The 25,081-nt window shown below is 40.1% G+C and overlaps 2 protein-coding genes across 3 annotated transcripts in view; both read right to left on the bottom strand.

The window, feature by feature from the left end:
• CPEB4 (cytoplasmic polyadenylation element binding protein 4) overlaps window positions 1–25,081 on the bottom strand; it is an 84,261-nt gene that overhangs the window by 33,295 nt on the left and 25,885 nt on the right. The window lies entirely within an intron of this gene.
• On the bottom strand, window positions 52–25,074 carry LOC123035786. Its single transcript, XM_044454374.1, has 2 exons — window positions 18,700–25,074; window positions 52–63 (listed from the first exon to the last, which is right to left on the bottom strand). Exon 1 carries the CDS (start codon window positions 21,582–21,584, stop codon window positions 20,301–20,303), a length of 1,284 nt encoding a protein of 427 aa, XP_044310309.1. The 5' UTR covers window positions 21,585–25,074; the 3' UTR covers window positions 52–63; window positions 18,700–20,300.

Genomic DNA, 25,081 nt, shown 5'->3' with positions numbered 1-25,081 from the left:
AAAATCACCCTATCCATTTAAGCATGACTAAATCCAGATCCAGCCCAGTATCCTTCTGTAATCCTTATAATTAACCTATGATAGGGAATTATTATTATCCGTATCTTGCAAAGGTGGCTAAGGGCTTCACTACATGAGGCATTTATCATGTGGGCCCGATTAGTACTTTGTGGGTGCTTTACATGATGCGTTTCTTGCATGCTTTGCAACCATTTCTACGGCTATTTAAAGATGAAGCAAAGTGTGCTATTATCTGGAAATCATGCTATGGGAAGTTCATGTATTGTTACAATTCTGCTATATTCTAGCACCCTTTTTGTTGTGCAATGGAACACAGAAAAGCAGAGAGAGAGAGAGAGAGAGAGAGAGAGAGAGAGAGAGAGAGAGAGAGATCATTAAAAAATTAAAAACACAAGTAATGGAGTGAGGGATGTGTAAGGAATCTGTTTTGGGGTGAGAATTTATCCTTGGCTTGGCTCCCCAGACTCTGGCCCTCTTTCTCAAGGCCATGAGTCTGACTTCCTGGGGAATGTACCAAGAGTCCACGTGATGCTTACTAAGCCCCACATGACCGCCGCACAAGAGGAGTCTCTCCTTTGGGCACATAACTTGCAGCCTTTGCTTATGTTGCATGTGACACAGATAATTGTTGTCACTTGCACAACCAGAGTTCTGTATTTGTGAACCTTCTCTTGGATCAGTCCACTTTCTAAGAATGCAGGCTTATATTGCCAGAGCTCCTGAGTCCCATCCAAGGTTCAGTAGCAGCATGTTATAAGGCTTCCTCCTGGAATGTTCCTGCCTCCTTCTACAGGGCATGGTAGCTCTTAAACAAATCTTACTGAATAGCCTCTTGAGGTATGACAGTCTCCGGGACTAGGTGGCCACTCATTCTTTGTCTCTGAAGTAGAACTTTCCTCTTGCTTGTGGGACAAGGCTCTCCTAGGTCTCTTGACATGGATAGTTCCATGGCATTGAGCTCTAGATCCTCAAAAGATTCCTCCAGTAGGCAAGCAACATCTCCAGTGACACAAGCAGCTCTTCCGAAAGATTCCAGGTTCATACACTTGAACCAGCTTCATCTTTCCATTGTGTCTGAAGAAGCCTACTATGCACCTAAATAGGAGAATCACTTTCACTAACTCTGCAAAATGTTACGTATGGTAAGCAAGCTGCAAGTACTATGACTCAAGTCAGAACTGAAGTATCTAAAAAGATACAAATATTTATTCTTCCTTTCTTTGTTCATCCTCCTACACAAAGATTGCTGCAGAGCAATGCTGGCAGAAGGTGGCACATACAATATAGCGCTCCTGATATGCAGCTGAACACGCCCTTGCTGGAATAGCTAGCATTACTCTCTAGCAATAGTATTGCCAAAATGGACAGATGGAAAGAGTGGCCAGCAGCTTTGTAGCAGACCTTGGCTTCTTGATATATGTGTGTTCATAGGATGATCCAGGATCACAGCACTAAATTTCAAGACCTTCGGCTGGGTTCCTACAAACACCACCAGAGCAATAAATAACAACCTGCCATATCCAGCTTTTTCTATCAAACCATGATAAAAACCAAAAAAAAAAAAAAGGGGGGGGTGGGAAGGTGCACAGGAATAAGCTTATTGAGGAAAGCAGCACCTTTTAAAATAGATTGAACACTTTGTTTTTCAACCCCTAAAACAGCCCAAATCTCTTACCAAACAAATGGGAGAGGCTCTGGTGGTGATGATTGTTAAGCTTTCTGGGGTTCACTGTGTCATTTTCCAGTTTCTATTTTCACCTTCTGAACTGTACCAACCCAACACTCGTTAAGGTTGAGGGCAAAATATGACAGGTGGAGACCAAGATGGAACCAGAGTGAGAAGGTGGCAGATATTCCAAAGAGGGATGAACCTAAAGCATTCTTATCCCTCCATTCACTGTCTATAAAATGAGTAGGCAACTTGTTGCTTTCCAGATGTTTTGATGCAGGTGCATCATCCCACACTATAGCCAATGCTGACGAGAGGTGATGGGAGCTGTAGCCCACAACACCTGAAAAGCTGTAAGTTGCCCATACCTATTTAGAGCTGCTTCAGCCTTTTGCCTCTTATCCAGTCTTGCTTGTTTGCCCATGTCGGTGCTGAGTTGCCTCTACTGATACTGTGCTTATCTAGCATTGTCATAGCTGCAGTCTGAGGCTTCATAACTCTGCCTTGACAGCACTCTTACATCTGAAGGAACAGGAACATACTATACCAAATAAATCACATCAAAATTATTCATATTGTTTCACCTTCACTTATTGAGAGAATTCAGTGCTGCTTACTTTCTACTAAACTAAAAATCAGCCAGAATGTTCAATGTATAGCTTTCTCAGCAACCAGATTACATAAATAAGACATGAGTACAATAATATCCACCTGCTCATGTACCCTGGCAACTTGTATTCGGAGCTGTATTTTCACAAAAGTTGGAGGTAATATATAGCCATTATGACTTGAAGGCATTTTATTGCTTTATCCTCCATGAATTTGTCTACTATCCCCTTAAAACAATCCAAAATGGTGGGTATCACTATGAGTTATGGTAGCAAATTGATTAAGCTATACACTGTGTAAAGAAGTACTTCCTTTCCTCTGTCCTCAATCTCCCACCATTCAACTTCATCAGATTATTGTATTATGATGAGTAGTAGAATCATGGGAGACAAGAAAATTTATTCCACTTGCTCCACACCATGCATAAAAATTTGCACTTCCATCATATCTCCCCTTACTCATTTTTCTAAGCTAAAGAGCCCCAAAGATGTCTCCTCACTGGTAAGTTGCTCCAAGACTTCTAATCATTTGGCTGCCTTTTTCTGATCTTTACAAGTGCTACATGTCCTTTCTAAGATGCAGCAACCAGAACTGGAATCAATATTCCAAGTGTAGCTACATATAGCTACATTTTATTGTAATGGCCACCAGAGAGCATGATGCTAATGGCAGCCTTCAAACAAATCTAATAAATAAATAAACTATATTTATATAAAGGTATTATATTGGCAGACTTATTTTTGATATCTTTTCCAACATGGAATTTGTCCTTTTCACAGACTGGGCTACAATTTTTATTGAGCACCACAATTTCAAGATCCCTTATCAGTTTAATTAGAACAGAACCATGAGCTCTCCCAATGGGGCAAGTTACAACATGGTCTTCCAATTTACAAATTCATTTACAGTACACTCAAATTGTAATTCAGATTAGAACAGAAATCTAGAGAGAATTTAAAGTAATCAGGGAACAGTTCTGATTACAGCAGCTGCAATTTTCCATATCTATCTTAAAGAGGCTTAGCCATTTTCATTGCAGTTCTGGACATTTGTGTAGCACCTGCAGCACTGCTGAGCAACTAATTGCTCAGTTCTGCTACAATTCTAGTTTTAGCATTGAAGGCAGAAACTTCATATTCAGTGGGAAGGGAAATAGGAAGCAAGAGAAAGAAAGGTCTCAGAGGGCTCAGCAGGTAGATATGCGGTTTTCAGTGTTTCTGCTCTCATGCAATGACACACTGATCAAGTATATATTCTGTGAAACATGGCAATCCTGGAGAATTTCATTTGATCTTCATTTTAAAGCAGACTGACCTTATTCACATTTCCCATACTATTATGTAGAGTGGAATGCATTATCCTTCATACTGCACACTTCAAATATTACAATGTAATTCTTGGCTTTAAAAATGCACATTGTAGGTGATGGTGGGATTGGGCCCACTTTTCCCAAAATACAGCATTCCAAGGTGGATACTTCAGACTCTGGATCTCAACCGAAAGAAGAAGTGGGGTTGGAATGCTTGGCTGAATTGCTAAAGCCAACAAGCGTCAAGATAAGCCAAGTGGCTGGTGAGAACCAGACCACCTCTAGTTCAGAAGAAAACACTGTGGAACAGGGAGGGGCAGGGAGGCATGTCATTTAATTAGCCTGGTAACTCAATGTCAAGTCAAATGAGTGGACTGATTAAGTAACATCCAGTGTTCCCACCTTTTTGCCCCCAAATAGTGAAACCCTCCCTGAAGGTGGTGCCAACTCAGTTTGGTAGGGAAAGGAGAAGGGGAATTCAATTTGGAATCAACTTCTCACATGGGTAGAACTAATTACACAATTAGAGGGCTCATTAACTTGATAGATGCTTCTTGTTAACAAACTTGATATTCTCCACGTCACAAAGCCAGCCCTGGCTAGACAGCTTGAACGTAATAAAAAACTACAATTAGAAACTTCTTGATTTGCTGGGAAGGGAGAGAGAGAGGCTGGGATCAGGTTGCAACAGTGGAAAAGCATACAAAAATGCATATTTTAGGAGAAAACTCCTACAATTTTAATGTAGAATTTTCAGTGTTTTTTTCTTCTAATGCAAAAAGATCATGGAAAGGACTTATGATTGCACACATGCAAAACTTACATGGACTGTAAATAAACTGATCAACTCACCCATAACAGAAAAGCAGAAATTTTGAAGGAGGGTGCTGAGTAGTCAAACCTCACCCCCTCCAAATGCCAGCAGAGTAGTACCTATTTCTTTTGGTATGGATACTAGTGTCAAGTCAACACCTCACTGCTTTTAGAAAAAATATGTGTTGCATTAATTACCCTTCCTATCACTTACAGATGCATCATAAAAGGGAAGCATTCTCATATCATTACAGACATTTCAGAAAAAGACATTATTCTTGGTAGCAGGTATGTGAAATGCTGAAACACATCTCCATAATCTCTAGATTCAATTTCCTGGACTTAGGGTTTGACAAAAACTGTAATCTTATAACTTGTCTCCCTAATTATGAAAAAACATTTCTGAAGAACATTTATTTTTGCCACCAACCAAAAGCAGCAGAGCAGCATTCAGCCAAAAACAAATACTAAGACAGGGTCCTGGTGAGGAATTTTACTGCACTGAAATCGCCCAAAGTTTTATTGTGATGCTGCATATGGAAAGAGTTTGTATTAATAATGCAACTTCTATCGGGCATGCACTGAAGTTCCTCTGTGAGTCAAGGAAGAAAGAAAAAATTAATAGAGGCACTGTGGAATTTCACACAGTTCAGGAAGAAGCCTGCAATTTTGTTTCCCATGAGCCTAAGCCAATGATAGTACACACAGAACATGCCTCCAGCCTGTGTATCAGCCAGGTGGGCGGTAGGAGAGCAGTACTTCTAATGCCATTTTCCCATCTTTTCCTCCACTGTTTGTTTAAGCAAACAATTCTCATTCTTTATCCTCTGTGGAAACTCACCTTGCAACCTATTCTTCTACATTTTTTTCAGAAGTTGCACCAAAAGAATCAGTATGGCAAACATCAGGTCTTTCTACCTGATCCAAATAAAAAAGTGTGCTTTACCTTAGTTTCATATTCAGTGTAATCTACCCACAAAACCTGAGTGAATAATCAGAGTGTAATACTTTGCCTTCATGCAAGGGACAGATTTTGTTTTGGGGATAAGTACTTTCCAAATGATTATCACTCCAATCTTGTATAATAGAAAAGCTGGAATTAAGCAAATTAAAAATGAAAGGTTAAGGTTTGGATTGCAATTTTCTTTTTACAAATACCAGGTTGCAAAACCTGGGCTAGCCATTTTTTCTACCATTCCTGTTGCATGAGAAATCTAACATTAGAATTGCAGCTCAGAAGAAAAGCAGAAAAATAAAATTTTACAAAATCACAGTGATGTGACCCATCATGTCACAATCAGGGGCTAAGAGGTATGTGATAATCAAGCAACACATTCCCCTTGACTACTGCAATAGCAATAGTTGGAGCTAGATGAAACCTATACATAAGATTCAGAAGCAGTTTTGAGAAAAGGAAATGTCCTTGAAACAAAAGCCTCACCAGGAAGAAACAAATAATTGGTCTGCAAACGTACTAGAAACAATGACAGCATGAGAAAAAGGATCTCTGAAATCACCATCTTTAAGAGGAACTGGGGAAACTGACACCTGATACAGATCATTTTACCCTATTACATACAACCAGGCTTTGCCTTCAGGCCTTCATATCTCCTGTTGGAACTGGGAAGATTCCATGCCACTGCCACTTCAGAAATGTCAATCTTTTAAAATCCTGGAGCTTATGATATTGTGTAACCTTTCCCAACCTGGGCCTTTCAGATGTTTAGACTGTAATTCTAGTCTAAATAATCTCTGGCCATGGGCCATGCTGGGTGGAAATGATGGGAGTTGTAGTCCAAAACATCTGGTGTGCACCTGGTTGGGGTCAGCTCATATAAAGGATTTGCAGAGCTTGCTTTAAAGTGATTTTGCTCATCCCAGCTGACTTTGTTTAATTGGCTGAGTTTCCATTTAGAGCTTTTTCCCTGTGTGGGGACCTGTTCAGCAGATCTAAAGTGCCAAATACAAAGTGATTTTATAAAAAGAAGCAACTCCAACCACCATACGCATAACATCAAATCATCTCAAACCAAATAAGGAAATCACCAGTAGAAACACAACCACATTCATTTCAGTTAGCTTGAACTGCTGTCCAGAAAGGTAAAATAGAACATTGTGAAAAAACAAATGAAATTAATTTTGAAAAACAGAAACTGTTCTAAAGGGAAAATAAGATGTCTTGACTCTGTCATTTTCCATCTCCTCATATCCTTATTGTTATACAGTATTCCTTTCTTTAGACAGCAGCATTTTCTTGCAGGAATTTTGAAAGTATTCAGACATAAAAACTGAGAAGCAGGTTTCATCATAGCAGCAGTTTGTTAGTTCACTGGCAATTGCATAGTTGTTATTGCTCAATGAACTTGGAAAATTCATGATTCTGTTCAATTTTTTGATTAAGTGGCATGTTTGAGATACATTTGCTGGTCTCCTAAAAGTGGAACCTTACATACCAATTCCTACACCCCTTCATCCAGTGCCTACTAGATAGGGCATGTTAAAAAAAATACAGCCAAGTGAAAATTTAACAGCAACATTGACTAACATGACCCAAGATAGTGAAATATACAGTCATTAGATAGTGCTGACATTTAGAATGGCAAATGACCATTTCACAGGTGCAATCACGGATTTAAAATAACACTTGAACACAGGATTCAGTACAAGGGTTCACTGTTGAACAAGCACTTTGTAGAAATGTTTTTCACTGTTTCTGAATATAATCATATTCAATTCTCTCTATATATATATTATACTCTAAGTCCTTTACGTCTTTGGAGCAATGTGTCAATTATTATACTTAGCCTGTTTATTAAGTGAGATTCAGTTGGTGCAGCTCAAGGTTGCTGACACCGTGCTTGCACAGGTTCATACAATCACCTCAACTCTGAAATCTTATTCCTTAGGGCTAATAAAAAACTGCAGCGAGGGAACAGCAGGCTGGTTCAGGAAGATGATTAACACCTCTTTGTGAGAAGCAGTGGTCCTCTGAACAGATGGTGGATGTTTGACCTGTTCTGGTTGCACTCCACCTAAAGGAGTGGGTTTGTAGGGATACTCTTAGACGCATCTTTGTCACTTGAGGCTCAGGTGCCCTCGGTGCACTGGAATGTCTTCTACCAGCCACAGCTAGCAACTCAGCTATGCCCCTATCTAGACATGCAAAGCTTAGTTTCAGTAACCTATGCTCTGTTAATCGCTAAACTAGGTTACTGTGATGCCCTCTATGTGGGACTGCCCTTGAAGAAAGTTCAAAAGCTGCAGCGTGTGCAAAATGCACCAGCCAGATTAGTAACAGGGAACAACAACTCCAAGCACACAGCAGCGATTCTGGCCTGCTTGCATTGGCTGCCTATACATTTCCAAGCACAATTAATATTTTAACCTATAAAGACATACATAGCTTTGGACAATAATACTTGATGGAACCCTTCTCCTGACTTCTATCTACCCAGTCCCTACAATCTGCATCTGGGCCTGTCTCCAGCATCCAGCTTCAAGTGAAGCTTAGATGGTAGCAACAAGAAAGGCCTCTTCAGTGATGTCCACTGCGGCCTACCTGGTGCCAAAGTTAAAATCCTTTTGACAAAAGGTTAAGACTGTCCTCTATCACACAGCATTAAAATAAATTACTGGGGCTTTGTTTAACCAGGTCTTATGATTTATAATTTGTATAAGCTATTGTAATTTTTTCTGTGTGTTCAGGTGTTGGCCTGAGAAGAAAAAATAAGACTCAGTTCTAGCATCAAGATGTCTTGGGTCAACATTGCAGGGGAAGAATGAGAAAACTTCATCATCACTCCCTGAATAAACACGTTAGACATTCGGGCAGGGAAGGGTTGAAAGAATGCTTTAACACATGAAAGAATGATTGAAACACTCCTAAAAACAATGTTTTAAAGAAATATTGTTATGGGCAATTCACAAAGCAGCAAATGTCTTAGATGCAAAATTAAAAGGTTTAAGTTCAGAAACAGTAGGTATAACTACTAGAAGAACACTGAAGTAAATAATATGTAAACATAGGATGAGTTATTTGTTACTGATATTTGTACTACAACATTGCCAATTTACTCAGAAGCAAGTTTCATTGTGTTCAATTGGTCTCATACCCAGATAAAGGTACATAGCTTTGAAGCCTGCATATGATGATGTATTACAAAAGAATAACTTGCTGTTACAAAGTTTAACTGAATATCTAAATGCACTCCTACTTGTTTAATTGTGTTCTAAGGATGTTTATTTTCTCAGATTTTCCTCTAAAAATAGAATATGCTCTGTTTCCGCATGATAATGCTGAGGCCTACATAATGGCCAGGATCCAAAGAACAGCTTTAGGTATTTCTCAAGAGCTTGAGTGTGAAACATGGGATCACTCACACACACACTTTTTAAAAATGGCAGGCTTATGCGAAGGGGGCAGCATATAAGTTTGCTAAATAATAAATAAATAAATAAATAAACTACTTTTACAATTCCCCTGGTTCAAAACACATTTACGGGGGGGGGGGGGGAGCTGTTGCTTGAGAAAACAAGCCCAAGATTGATTCTTTGATATCCAAAATCAATCACACAGCTCTTTGGATCTAAGCCCCACCTTTCCAAGCCCAGATAATAAAGCCTTGCTTTTGTTTATTATCATATTGAGGATTTATATTTTCAACTTTTATTCTAGTCTTCATTTCCTAATGGATAAAACCTGAAATATTTGTACACATTTTAAGGATGTGGGAAGCAACTTGCAAGAATACATTGGTAATTCTTGTTTAAAAGTATAAACATCTTATTTTATTCAAATCTCATAATCAAAAGAATATAGTTTTATGTTCTAAATCATGCACAATGTTTTCCATGTTCTTACAGTGGTAAATAAGTTGAGTTTCAGAAGTATGAAATATGTTTCTACAGCTCCTTGGAAAACAGGCCACAGTTTTGAAAATTCCAGAAGTAGTACATATCAGCTCCTGACAGCTGTTGTCCTAATTCCACAATCAGACTACAGCTTCACTCTCCTGAAGTTTCTCAGAAATTATCCTCTGCAAAGCCCTTGTTCTAGCTCACGTCACTAATCCAGTTTGTCCTGGAGCACAAGGTATGTTGCACCACATCACAGCATCCTTCTAGCCATTTCCCAAAGTCATTTCTTGTTTCTTTGTTCACAAATTGCTGATTTTCTCCTATAACACGTATCTTTCTGACTTGAATTTTAACACACATGCTCCATTTCCTTTCTGCTCTCCCACAGGAGCAACTTTCCACTAAAGAGGGTTGAGATGTGCAGAAGATACAAAGGAAGTTGTGTTCCAGAACCATTGTCAAGAATCTGCAGTGAGTTCCCAAACATTGCAGTATCTTCCACTTCTTGAAAATTAACAAACCTAGGAACTAATTACCAGCCAGGCTGGTTAGATATTCCCCGGGCACTGGGTTTTTAATCTAAATTATCTGTAGTTTGAGTTACTCATTCCATTGTATTAAAATTCCAAGTGTAATTCATGCTTAGTTTAACCTTGTTTCCTGAGGTGAAACTTTAAGTATTTTGCTTCCTCATGTTACGCAAACAATGGGGAAGTTCATAGCCTTTCCTAAAGCAGAGCTCACTGGTATCCAGTACATCTCTGTAAATATGTTCACATGTTATAAGTTAAAAGCAAAGCAGTATGTCTTATTTAAAGGACACAGCTATTTAAGTCATTTTAGAACAGGAGCAAGTGAACCATGACCTTCTGGATGTTTCAGATAACAAAACCCATCATTACTGAGCATTGGCCATACTGACTGGGGCTGATGGGAGTTCTCATCCAAAGCATCTGGAAGGCATCATGCTACCTACCTATATTTTAGAACAGCCACTTGAATAAGCCTGTATCTTAAATCAAGTTTTGGTCAATAATATGTTATTTGTGTAAGATATTAAATAAGCCACTCATTTGTCTTTGATGTTACACACAAATGGCTGTGGTTTTCTGAAAACCTGGTCAAAGGATGTTCAAATTGGTCTGTGGTTGCTGTTTCAGTAAAAAACTTGCAACTGGATACATAGTTCCCCAACTGCAAGAGAGAAGTTCATAACCACATAACCTTCACACAGATAACACTGTCCCAAATGTAAGAGACACCACAGGGAAACAGCAGCAACTCAGAAACTGTAATGGACCCATCACAGTAGTATCCAAGGCATTCCTTTACTCCAACTCCTTCCTCCAAATACCACATCTCAAGGTTTAAAGTATTTTGTCATATCCCAAAAAAAAGGTAGCAAGGTGCATGTACTGCAATAACTGCAACAGTCTCTTCATTCGCATAGAACATTATGAACTGTATTTTGCTGCACATAGTATTTCATATCACGCAACTCACTCCAGAGTCAGCATTTCACAATTCCAGAATTATAGGCTGAGAAAGCATAGAACACCTTGAAGGCAAACTTCCCTCAAATTTTTCTGCACAGCAGTCTTGTCACCACCAAAACTGTCCTTCCCTGAGCAGCAGAGATGGACCGAGAGAGAGAGAGAGAGAGAGAGAGAGAGAGAGAGAGAGAGAGAGAGAGAGATGCAAGCACAATATTTTTACGTTCCTTCTAACCCACAAAAATACAACCAGTTAATGATTTACTTGCTGCTTCAAGAAATCTACTAATGTGATTTCTTGTTGTTTATTATATTACAGCCATTGCCTAGTTCTATACTTTGTCACTGTTCATCTGAAAATGGCATCTTTCGAGTTTCATGCTACAAAATGAGAGTATGAAAATTACAGGAATTTTATGTTTGATGAGACGTTAATGTACATCAAAGCACATTTCTGGTATTTTACCAGTTTAATATGATATATTCACAATGAAATCCTATGCATGCCTACTCTGGAGTAATTCCCACCTATACATTCCATTGAATTCAGTAAACGATAAAATCCCTTGAAGGTAAACATACAAATAACCACAGTCAACATGTGTCTCCCTCAACAGATTAATCTGCTCTCATTCATTCTTTCACTACTTCCACAGTCCTAAAATCCAGTGTGGTATAGTGGTTATGAGGATGGATCTGGGTCCCAGGTGATCTAGTCCCCACACAGCCATGGAACCAACTGCCTGACTGACCAATCACAGACCCGCTGCCCAACCTACTTCACAGAGTTATTGTTGCAGAGATCAGATTGAGAGCAGAAAGAAAATAATTATGTAAGCTACTTTGAGTTCTTTAAAAAAGAAAAAGGCAGGCTATACATGTAATAAATAAATATAAAAACACTCCTACTGCATACCTTTCAGAATAAATGGAAAAGGAGAGCTGAAGTGCAAAACAAGTATATACAAAAATAAAATAAAAAGGTTTTATCTAAAACAGAAGTACAATATTTCATTCTTCACTGTCATCAACCTATTTTGCAGTTTTAGAAGTACTTCAGCTTTGCTTTTGTTGCTTCTATTATCCTTCAACAGAGTTCTCCAGAGCTGAAGGCTGAATCTGAACTAAGCTGGGATCCTAACACGTAGAGATCTTGTGCTGTGGTGGAGAATTCAACAAAAATGTCCATTCAGTGTGTAGTGATGGCAACAAAAAAGGGCAAATTCCATGTCAGGGATTATTAGAAAAAGGACTACAAGTAAGATCGGTATTGTAACTTCAATGCATAAATCTATGGAGAAGTTGCTTTTGTAATATTGTGTAGGTGTCTTTGCACCCCTTATCATAAAACTGGAAAAGATGCATAGAGGGGTAATCAAGTGGTTGAAACACCTTCCCTACAGGGATTGGTGAAAACATAGCAGGGTCATCCAGTTTAGAAACACAAAAGGCAAAGAAGGGTCTTTATGAAAGAGGATTATAAAATTATACATGGTTGAGATGAACTGGATAGCAAGAAACGTTTCTCCCTCCCTCATAATTCTAGAACTAGAAATCACCTAAATGTAACTGATTAGTGGAAGGTTTAGTACAAATCGACATGTCTATACAAACGAACACAAAAAAATATAACTTTATGCAATGGAGAATTTACAGAACTCACTGCCACAAGACATGGTTACATCTGCTAACTTAGTTGGATATAAAAGGTGATTCAATAAAATCATTCAGTATTAGTCTTGCAGTGGCTATTAGCCAGGATAATTAAGTGGAACCTTCACCTTTAGGCGCAGTATCTGACCAAGTGCAAGCTGGTCACAGAGTAGCATGGGAAAGCTGTTTCATGCTTTCTGAAGACATCTGGTTGACCACTATGGGAAATGGGATACTGCATAAGACAAGCTTTTGGTATGATCCAACAGGATTCTCTTTATGTTTTTTACTCTGCCCCGCTACTCTTCCAATTAAGCCATTTCTTCAAGTACTACTTTCAGGCAACTGATGTGCATTTCAAAGCCACTCTATTCATATTCACTTTATTCAAGACAAAATACAGTATTCTAGAGAAACAAGCAAGCATATGGTCTAGTTTATCATTAATTTGGCAATGCTCAAATTGCCATCTCAAATAACGTGAGTTAGGAGGAGGGGAATCAGGTCTCTCTTGTCAAGTTTACCCCATGAAAGTTAAACATCTCATAAAGGAAATGAAATCAGGTTGCTACAGAAAGACTTCTGCAGATACTCTTATATATATATATACATATCATTGTGAAAATGACAGCTGCTCAAGCCAGGCAAATGAGAGGATACAGGAAGATGCTTGGCAAAAACTAAGTTCTAACAACTGACAATAATTCAGTGGGCTATGGCTGGGAAACTCTATGCCTCCTGCCAATATGAAAGATTGCCTTATGTAACAAAACTGAACACACAATGCACAAAGAAGGGCCATGGAAACTTACTTGTTTACACCATCAAGAATGCATGAGGTTATTTCTACAAGGGTATTTTGAAATAAGAATTCATCTTCACAGACAAAAGGTCTGTGGTATTCTGAAGCTATCATCCAACCGATATTGCATCTGGGCTCGCAAAGCAAAAGTTTAAAGCAAATCACTCCTATGGCTTCTCAAAAACCAGCATCCATATACAACCTGGATCCCCAACTCCACTTCCTCTCCAAGATTATTCTTTTATTACTATTGCTTACATACCATGCGGACAACGCCTAGCTTCTGGGGTACCTGAAGCTTGTCAATACCCTAGCCATCACCCCCACCCCCAATTTCCCCTCCTTACACCTCACTCAATGTATATCTGTCATCCAAATGGATTCTGTGCTCTGGTCCACCATACTTTCATTTCACTGAGAGGGAAACAATGGAGTAAGGAAACCTGGAGCATCTTTTGTTGCTTTGATCTTCATGATTCCATGGTTTCTCTCTCAAAATTCCTACTTTTTGAGAAGGAAACCCTCAACCTCTTGTCTTTCTGAGCATGGAGACAAAAGTGTTCCCTGGGCTGGAAAAGGAGAGTAAATGTTTCTGTATTGTACCTTGACCATGGCAAATGCTAAACAGTGTTCTCATCACAGCCAAAATCTGAAACACTCTAGATACCCTGGGAATCTTGTTTTTCAATACAGATGTAATCCTTAACCACTGCTAAGAAGTCAGAAAAGGAACTCAATTCATAAGAGACACAGATGGGAGCTCACAAACCTGAAGACTATACCCCATCTCTTACCATTGTTGTACAGTGGGAAAACTAAATCAACCTAATCAACTCACGCTCAAAAGCCAGGATCTAAAGCAATATGCAAGAACTCAGCACTACCACTACGCCACACCTCATCCATGATGCATACAGCAGTCATATCAGCAATCACTGTATACCTATCTGCTACCTGAAGCCAACTAGCCAACTGCAAGTCAACATGCCAGCCATCAATATACAACTATCTAGCAATAGCCACGTTGATCACAACATTCAATGAGAGAGAGAGGGAGAAGTGTACTTCAAAACTAGTGTCTGGGTCTAGGATGTCTCATTAGCTCATTATCTATACTTTTAGTTTTCCTGAAATCCCTTCAGACTCTTAAGACTATAAGAAGTTCTTTCAACTACAAAATCTTTCTCTTGCACACCAAACTAGTGTAAAAACAAAAGAAATAAAAATGATATGAGTCCCTTAACTTTGGGAGAGAAATGACTGATTAACCAAAGATGTCAGCAAAACATATATTGACATTTAAGTCAACATTTCTTCCAATATAAGTCTGGCTACATACAACATTCATTAATTAAGAAGTAGTGAATTTTGTAATTAATCAGTTTGTTGGTCAAAAGTTGCATGTTCATAATGCTCACATTTGTAGTGAGCTTGGACCGTGGTCTTATATATTTTTATTCATCTATTTACAAGATTTGTGTACAGCTGCATATTCCAGTATGGAGAATTCTAAGCAGTGAATAATGACAAATAAAACAAGCAAAAGAGTGAAAAAGATATGAAAAAAACAAGCTCAATAAATGTTTATCAAAAAGTTGTGACTGGTTAGATCAGGAAGGAAGTGCCAAAAACAATACATCAGCATCTGCCTGACCTTAAGAGGCAGGAGATTCCAAAGAAACTGAACTTCTGTGTTGAAAGTTTTTCCCTGGGTGGGCTCCAACTGGACCATATGGATGCATCAGAAACATGCCATCTGATGACCTCATGATGGGGCAGGTTGGGAAGAGAGAAGGCCATCATGCTGATATCCTGGTCTCAAGTTGTTTAGGGATTGAGGGGATGGGGAGAATTGCAGGCACATGTACAGAGGAGCAGGAACTACTGGCCATCTTACCCTATCCACCCATGATCCATTTCTGCTCATTTGCCTCTTATTTAGTTGCTAATTGTTCCTCCCCTCTCAACTACTACAGCTGTGAAAGGAAATAAGATCTGATAAAATAAGACAGACACTTTCTCCTAAGTTCCTCTGATTGCCTGGCAGTTCGACCCAGGGAAACTCAGAAATCTCACCAGTCAGAACTTAACTTTACAGGTACCTACTTTTCACAAGACATATGTAACATGTAGCCAAGCATTCAATCAGATTGTACTACTTATACCCAGTGTGCCAATCCCATTTCATGGGATTTAAAATTTTTCTAGGGTTACAGTTCTTATGGCTGGCCAACTAATAAGCAATAAAGCTTTCCAATAGTCCTCCCTGGTTATTTTGAGGGAAACAAAATCTTAAAATTGTAGTATCTGGAATGAAGTATTTATATTCCTGCTTACACAATGATTGATTAACTGTTAAATAGATTTACAGATCTACATTGCATTGGGATGGCTTCCTTGCAAATATACACATGAACAACTTCAGTAAATCCACTCTTAAAAGCTTGCAATGACAAAATAGCAATAGCACAAGTGAAGTGTAATATACTTTTCAGATTAAATAGCTAATGTCCACGCACAGAGCCTGTATGGTTAAGAACCTGGAGAGCAATTCTATTTTAGATTAGATCTATTTGGAGAGCATTAACCTAGAGTGTTTGTTTATGAAAGAAGCTCATGCCTGTTTTCTCAAGTCCAGTCAATTACCCTTATGAGAATGAAGCAAACAACAACAAAAATGCATGGATTTTTTTTCCCCCAGGCAAGCAGTTCTGACTAATGTTACTAGGCATCCACAAATCATGACCACAGTAGATCCGAGTGCTCCTGGCCCTTTAGAGAACAGGATGCTCAATGGCACGAAGACCCCTTCCCCAGAACTTTTATTAGCACTGTGCATCAAAGAAGGTATGAAATAGTCTCTTCCGCACAGCAGGTGAGACTTTTCTTGTTTCTTCTCTTCTTTACAGTGCCAGTGAAAGTGAAAAGATTCTGCCTCACTGTCAGGTGTTCTGATGATGCCAGGAGACTCGGAGCTGGGAGGCTCACTGAGAGCTTCAGCTATTGAGCAACTCATAAGCTGAATAATTCCAACAACACCTACAAATACTGCCAGAGTAGTACCTTATGTGCCCCTGCACATGACTATGCCCCAGACCAGTCTTTCCCAAACTGTATTCCACAGAACCCTATGGTTTTTGCAACATGAATAAGGGTTATGTGAAAAAAGTTCAGTTTTAACTCTACAATTTCATATTTAAGATCTTATTTCAAAAATGCTTAGGTGAATAGTTATTTAGACTGTAAAGGCTGTTATGTGTCATGGCTTTAATGAAACTGCATTGGCTTGTGCAAACTAGCAACCGTGTCCCCTCCTCAGGCCATTACAAACAACCTTGGGAAGGAACGGGTCTATCAGAGCACAGCATCTGTATCATATGGCTAGTGTATACAGCAGGAGTCAAGGCCCAGGAGACAGTCTCACAGAAAGCAACTTCTGGAACCTCAGCTCAGACTTTCCTATAGGCAACAGCAGCAAGCATCTGTGTGTGTGTGTGTGTGTGCATGCGATCTCTGCTGCTGAATTCTATACATATCTATGTGATAGGGGCAGCCTGCAAACCTGATGCCAGCTTGAATCCTTTCTCTTATATGCTCAGCAGACAGAAGCATCAGGGAAGCTTTTCTTTTCTTCTCTTTTTTCCAGCCTGGTTGCTGATATAGGACCTTTAAATCAATTTTTAAGGCTTAGGTACAGCTCTAGGTTCAACAAATTAGTTGTTAGGGCGTGGGTACAGCTCTAACTTTGTAAATTAATTTTAAGAGCTCTAGGATCTGTAAAGAAATTTGTAAGGCTTGGGTGCAGCTGTCAGCCCTGTAAAGGAAAGGTTGTACAGTGGTACCTTGGCTAACAAACTTAATCCGTTCCATGACTCTGGTTGTGACCCAAATTGGTCAAGAGCCAAGTCAAATTTCCCCGTAAGATTAAATGTAAATAAGGTTAATCTGTTCTGTAAATACATATTTTTTAATCACAGGGAAGACAGTCTTGACTGCGGGCACGCTTGGAGGGGAAGACAGGCGCGATCGCGGGCGCACTCGGGGGGAGACGGGTGCAATCGCAGGCACGCTCGTGCAGGGAAGATGGGCGCGATCGCAGCCATCTCCCACCCCAGCACAACCACGATGGTACCCATCTCCTGCCCCTCCCGAGTGTGCCCGCGATTGTCACCCAATGTGGAGTTCGTGACCTGAGGAAAATTTTTTCCTAAATTTCTGTTCGCAACCTGATTTGGTCGTGAACTGAGGCATTCATGAGCTGAGGTACCACTGTAGCTCAATGCTAGAGTTCAGCCCCCGCCCCACCTTTCCAAGTAGGGCTCAGTTCTGTCAGTGGCCTGCTTTCATGAAACCCATGGTAAGAACCCATATTTATTTAACCCCAAGGGTTGTTTTTTCCCCCTTACTTTGCTTGCTTCCTGCCCAGTATCCCCTCCCCCTCTGTAGCACTACCATGTACAGCTGCTGGTTTTTGTCTGTTTTTGCTTTAATGTTCTTGCTTTCTGCCTCTGTAGCCTGGCAAAACAATGTATAAACAACTCACAATTCTGGTTTTACACATAACAACCCACAGTTCACAACTCATCAACAAAGCACAGGTTCTTTTTGTGGTTAGCAACCCACAGCTAACCCATAATTTTGGGTATATACATTACAATCACCCATGATTCAACAAAGCATGGTTAATTAAACCATGGTTTGTATCTACGTGCAAACCAGGTCAGTATATTTAGACCCCACAAGTGTTTCATAGTCAAATTAATTTGGGAAACACTGCTCTTAAATTGAATCATCACATGCACAGATTTAAAACAGCAGCATTCTGTACTAGATTAATATTCCACCTCAAGCACAAGTTAACATGTATCAACAATACAATGTGCATTTCTGTCATGTGAAAAATTGTTTTAAAAGTGAAAAGGAATTCAATCCAAATATAAAAATACAGCTATCAATAAAATAACTTGTGCATAAGTTTTAAGAAAGGCAAAAATCCATATATTTTGACATATATACTGCCAAGTAAACATTTCAGTACACCTACTATAGGTGAGTCATTTCAAATTATGCAAGAATTTCACCCTTTTTTTCTTTTTAGGGTTTTGCCTTGTCCTGTTGAAATGCACATAGAAATCATTTTTAAAGGCATTCAGTCCAAATTATTAAATTAAGGGAAGCACACAAGCCAAAACTTATTCCAGATTAATTTATATAGATCAAACATTATTTCAGAACTAATGAGCTCAATTACCTGAAAAAATAATTGAACTTGAATTTCTATATAAAAACTTTCTAGCAAATTTCACATTGCACAGGTGATTTGGAATGGAAAAATTACAGTTTTCTACCCTGGTGTCCTCCTTTTTTGATATTTTGAACCTTAGCTCCCAGCATTCCTAACTATTTGTCATGCTGGGTAAGGCTGATGGGAGTTGAAGTCCAGGAAATCTGGAGATTACAGAAGGGAAAAGACTCCATAATAATCACATAATAATCAAATTAGTATGTTTATTTTACTTGTATTTAGCAAACAAATAATAATAATAATAATAATAAAAACAAAGCTTTAAGAGGTACGCCTTCTTTATTTTTAGTCCTGATATACTGAAGTACATGCCCTTAAGTTCTTGGGGTAGAATTAAAGTTTACTTAACGAAACAGTTCAAATGTCAGAATAGCCCAACATAGATTTTCATCCATCAGGAATACTACATGATGCAAGTAGTACTAAATGCAAGTATCATTTTTGTGCAGTTTCCATGGTCACCTGGCTTGCCACAGCTTGCTGAGCTATGCAAATGATACTTGCAGGCGCCTGACACAACACTTAGCCCCCACAGGTAAATTAAAGCACAATGGGCTGTCATGTCATGCAAACCATGTCAATGTGATTTAAATGCTGTATTACGTAGACATTTTTATTAGATTACTTGCAAAAAGATAAAGACAATAGGATGTATTTCTCTTACCTTGTTTAAACTTAAGTGGAAACAAACATACTGAAAACTTACTGACCCAATGACTATGCCTAATGACAACCATTCATCCACAGCTTTGAAACTGCCAATTTTGCCTAATACTGCATTTGTATCCATTCCTTATTACTAACGAACTTATGAAATGTAATTTTTTTTCCAGAAAAATAAAGCACTGGAAAATTGTCACATCACTTATCAGAATCAAGCTTTGGTTGACTGAGCAGTCTGATTAATCTGTTTAAAAGGTCTACCTCACCAAATAGCCAGGCAGCAGATCTTAAAAACAACTTTTTATACAAGCATTCACATCAGTCATGAATGCCAGAGGGACTACCTTAGGATGACAGAACGTGAAACAAGCTAGCACCTTTAAGATGGCTCCTTCTGTGACACAAAGCACTGTCTATAAAAACAAATTATACTTTTCTCTTCTGCAATGTTGCTTATCCCTATGTAGGTTCAGTTGAGTAAGACACTGATTACAGTCAAGTAATCAGTTAAGATTGTCTTTGATCAAGTGACAGTCATACCTTTAATTACTAACATGCCCACAGAGATTTCTTCCAGTTGCTTTTTATTTACAGAGATACATGCATACAAATATAAATATTAGTCTAATACATCTAAAGGAAGGCCACAATATCATTTCTCATCTGAGGAAGGAGAAGAAAGGCAGATTGCTCATCTGCAACTGTCGTTCTTCAAGTGGTCATCTGTGCATCACACATATGCGTGCTGTGCCTGAACAGTGCCTGTAGCCGGGAAGATTTGAAAGCTTAATGGTTTTGGCGGGAACTCTGCGTCCCTCCCCACACCAATAGTATAAGAAGGCAGGGTGCCCGCCATTTTCCCAGTCTACTGAAGACCGACTGTTCACCTCCAAGCGGAAGCAAAAGGTATTACACATCAAGTGTTTAAGACACTAAAGGTAAGTATATATGTACATGAAGATACACCTTACGGATACGTAACCAAGCGAAACGTGGTACCATAGAAATCCAGTCACCGACACCGAGTGGGGCTGACAGGTGGGTTGTGTGAATGCACAGATGGCCATTCGAAGAACGACAGTTACAAGTGAGCAACCTGCCTTCCTTCATCGCGGCCTCTGTGCATCACACATATGGGTGATTAGCAAGCTTACCAGACCCGGAGGCGGGATGGTGTCATCACTGAAGAACAGAAGAAAGGACTGTGCGACCAAAGGAACAATCCTGTCTGGCACGTAGATCAAGGCGGTAATGTCTGACAAATGTGCAAAGGGTAGCCCAAGTGGCCGCCTTGCAATGTCATGAAGCGGAATGCCAGTAGAGAAGGCGGAGGAAGCTGCAACAGCCCTCATGGAATGACCTCTGGGCATGACAGGTAAGTCTAGTTTAGAGAGTTGATAGGCCAGTTCAATGGTCTGAACAATCCACTTCGAGAGTCTTTGGAACCCAATGGGGAACCCTTTGTCACGTTCAGAATACTTAATGAAAAGACGTCTGGTATTGCGAAAAGATTCCGTACAAGACCTGTAGGAGGTGAGGCATCGACGAACATCAAGGGAGTGTAGCGAGCGCTCCATGGGCATAGACGGAGTAGGAAAAAAGGCTGGTAAAACAATGTCCTGAGTGACATGGAAGGGTGACATGACCTTCGGAAGGAACACCCGGTCAGTACGCAGAACAACCTTCTCCTTATGCAAATTGAGATAAGGAGGGTCTATATGAAGTGCAAAGAGTTCACTGGCCCTTCTAGCTGATGTGACAGCAACAAGGAAGGCAGTCTTCCATGACAAAAGATGTAAGTTGGTAGTCGCCAAGGGCTCAAAAGGAGGTTTTGTGAGCGCTGGAAAGACAACAGAGAGGCTCCACATCAGAACGATTGATCTAACTGGTGGCTGGAGATTCTGTAAGCCTCTAAGGAATCGACGAATAAGGATGTTAGAGAATACCAATAAGCCAGCCACCTGGCCACAGTAGTGAGAGATTGTGGCAATGTAAACTTTAAGCGTCGTGATGAGTGGCAGAATGATGGTGGAGGATTGTTCTCTCTTCACAATGTTATAGAACTTATTGGTACTGGGATCAAAGTGGTACTGGGTTTCGATCTCCAGTGACCTAGCCAATCTCGCCATCAGTTCCCCAAATGTCGAATACAACTCCTCAGGTGAGCTGGGACCCTGTGTGGTGATCACCGTATCCGGTGAGGTGGATGCTACATCAGAATCCTCTGACTCCAAGTCGTAATGAAGCAGAGGACTGGAGCGGGAGTCAGCCAGCAAGGAAGGCCGCCTGGTCTGAACTGCTGCAGATGTCGATGGAGCATCCCTCGGGATCGGAGACAGTGTACACTGGCGTACTGATGGATAATATCCATATGGTGCATAGTCGTCCATGGTTCACGATGGGCAGATCCATGCGGCGCTTGCACCCATTCTCTGCAGCGACGGACAGAAGCACACTGTTGGTACCGCACCTGTTGAGGCAGGGCCCTTGGGGAAGCCTCAGGAAAAGGCTGCCGGGTAAGTGAGCATGCCATCAGGGGAGCCATCTGTGGAGAGTCCCAGATCTCTCCGTCGGAAATTGATCCCAGTATGGCTGCCTCCTGATGTTCTGGGGAGGACAAGAAGGAAGGAGTGATCTGTCGCGGGAACCCTGGTGGGGTCACCTGCATTGCCAGTTGAAGAGCCGGTCCGGTTGGTGTTGGTACCAAAACGACCATCGGGACCGACAGGGCAGACGATCCCAAATCACGATGACGGGGCTGATCGGCCTTCTTGGACTTGTGAGCCGTCTTGTCTGCCTTGTCCTTCTTAGGCTTCTTATGACCAGAGGACTTGTCGGATGTGCTGTGCCTTCTCTTCTCCTTTTGTTTTTGATGAGACTTAGAGGAGTGTTTGCCCTCCAGCAGAGCAGCACCATCAGCCGATGGGCAGGGTGGAGGGGCAGCCGAAGAGGAGGACTGTGCAGCGCATTGGGCCACCAGTTGGTCAGATGTGACCAAGGCCTGGTCCCAGAGAAGCTTGCGCAGGCAGTTCTCCCAGTTTTTTCACACCCGCTTGGTGAAGGCCTGGCAATTGCTGCACTTATCAGTTCTGTGACCTTCTCCAAGGCAAAGAAGGCACAGGTTGTGCGGATCAGTGGGGGACATCTTGGCCCCATGCTGAGAACACCTGTGGAAAGCTGCACATTGAGCCATCAAGATTGAAAAAGAGAAGATAGCGAAGACAAGAAATGTAAGAAGAGAATAAACTTTATTTTTGGGGGGGGAGGGTAAAAAAGGGGAGATGTGAAGAAAACTTCTAATGGGGAGAGATGAATAACTTGGAAATCTTAACAAGAAAGCTAAGAGAACAGAGAGCAACGGTTCAAAGGGGATCAAGATACACAATATAGCTACGAACTGAGAGATGAAAGGCTCGAGGCGCAGCGAATGGCGGGCTGGGAAAACGGCGGGCACTCCGTCTTCTTATTCTATTGGGGGGAGGGGTGCGGAGTTCCCACCAAAACCATTAAGTTTTCAAATCTTCCCGGCTACAAGCACTGCGCAGGCACAGCACCCGTATGTGTGATGCACAGAGGCCACAACGAAGAACTGGACATAACAGAAATCTTTGTACACCCTAAAGTATGCCTGTCTGGCTTAGAATTCTTCTTCACTTATCCCAGATACATGGAAACTAACACTGGATATTCAAGTGATGAGGCGTGAGTAACCTGCACATGCTTGGAGGTTCTCATTCCCAAAAAAGCAAAGCAGAAAAGATACCATTTCAAACTAATACATAATATGAAAAAAGGCCTTGCATCTCCTGAAAGATTCTGGGGACCTACACCAAAAATATCCAGCTGAAAAGAATGCTCATTGTTATTGTTCAAGCTGGTTACAACACACTACTCAATTATGCTGGATAGAAATAGATTCTAGAAATGGTGAGTTACATTTTTATTTCAACAGATTTCTCCATAAAGAGAGGAGGTTGTTGTAGTTTGTTCTTGCACACAAGGCAACCTGGTCATAATATTCTGAACATTCAACTGCACTTGTTCTAAAGATCATGGTACAAGAAGTCAGAGAAGCCTTGATTTAACCTTTTTTTTTCTTTTTTGTGGCAAGCAAATGCTTTGCTACTCAGGTCACCCATATGTTTCAAGTGAACAACTGATTCCATACTTTAAATCACTATATGGGACAGTAACAGTATTATCTATTGCTTTTCATTCTGGATTAGGATGGCAACTATTCTAGTCTATCAAGCATTTTAAGATCATTCAAAGATAAGAAGCACCATTGAAGTGTTACATTTATTTCATTATTACCAACAACCTTGACAATAGAAGAAATGTACTTTCAAGGCAGATCATAAATCTGTTATAGCCACCCCAAGGTCAATAATGAATAACAGCAAAAGCCTTGGGCAAATAAAAAGCCAGACACATGAAACTCTGGGACATGTAAATTAAGCTTATTGCTTAAACACTGACCCCAAACAAGACAAATTACTTGCATAACGTGCTGTTTCTAAGGAGTTGTACATTAGTATCTTGGAGCTATGTTTTGATTCCTAACCATTTTCAGGGCAGGTTATTTATGTGGTTTCATAAATCCCTTTGCTGTTACATATTGAGTTGCTTATTTTGTCAGATGATGGACATTTCATTTATTCTCCACATTCAGAAGAACGACCAAGTGCTGCCATTGACATGTTTCTGTCAAGTTTTCTGTAGAATGGTGTAGTGTCAGGATTTACCAGAGTTAAGTACTGAGTGTGAGGTTAGGAACCCAACTTCTATTTTGGATGAGATCAGGATCTAATGAAGTCAGCAGGAATATGAAATGGATCCAGGCAAAAGTAATAACTACTGAGCAGGTCAAGGTTGGAAAATGGGGATTCAAACCTTTGTTGCTGCCTCCTCACTTCAGATGACTAAGCAGCAGTGGTATGGATTCCTAGTGTTCAGGGGTGCTGCTGGGAAACATAGTCTCCAGGTACAAATAGGAGACACCCTACCTCCAAGCCTTGTAGTAGGGATGCCTGTAGGCACATGGGAACTATATTTTCCAAAATGTCAAGCAACACTAACTAATTTTTTATGAAGTGAAAACAGAATGTTTTACCTTCCCCTAATTATCAGAAACTCATACTTTCATTTAGGGACGGATTCTGCAGCACACTGTACTTCAGGATAAATCAATTAACATAAAAGAGCCACAGTATAACACAGCATTAACTAGAAACTGGATTCACACAACATGATAAGCTTAAAAACTAGTGGCTTGTTAACCACTCTGGCTGGGTTCAGACAACATAGCATTCCACCCTTAATTATAAGCCACCATGGCTTATCATAGTGCGTGAACCCAGTCACTTTCTTCATCCAATCCAAAGTTAATCAGCTCTGTAACTGATAGATGCCTTGGACCATTTTGTCCATTTACAAAGCTGTCTGTTTTCAAAACAGATATTACTATCATAGCTCAAGAACTAACTCATTTGATTCCCTTCTAATTTAACAAAACATCTAATATTCTAACCATCCTTTAATTTATTTTATGCTATACCAAAAGGAAATAATTGCCTGAGCCATATTAATTGTATAAATAATCTTTTCAGGAAACTATGCCAACTGACTAGAAGGATTGTATGGATCAGTCTCAATTTTAAATCCCATACTTTAAAAGTGTTACCAATTCAAAGTCATTTAAAACATTGGAAATGATGCCCCTAAATTTTATTATTACAAAGAAGTTATTAGGTATATACAAATGTGTTATAACTTGAGATACATGGAAAAATGAAGGTCTGGACAAAATAGCAAGTAGAAGGAAGAAGCAACTGTTCAACTAGTCTATATATACTGAAACGTCATACTGTGTGCAACTATGTCAGCT

The sequence above is a fragment of the Varanus komodoensis genome, unplaced genomic scaffold (genome assembly GCF_004798865.1).
Source record: "Varanus komodoensis strain SLA01 unplaced genomic scaffold, ASM479886v1 scaffold7_3, whole genome shotgun sequence".
Classification (NCBI taxonomy): Eukaryota; Metazoa; Chordata; class Lepidosauria; order Squamata; family Varanidae; genus Varanus; species Varanus komodoensis.
This window is presented reverse-complemented; position numbering and strand designations above follow the sequence as displayed.

Coding starts and splice junctions, on each gene's coding strand:
- LOC123035786 (XM_044454374.1), bottom strand. CDS start 21,584: ATGGACGACTATGCACCATATGGATATTATCCATCAGTACGCCAGTGT.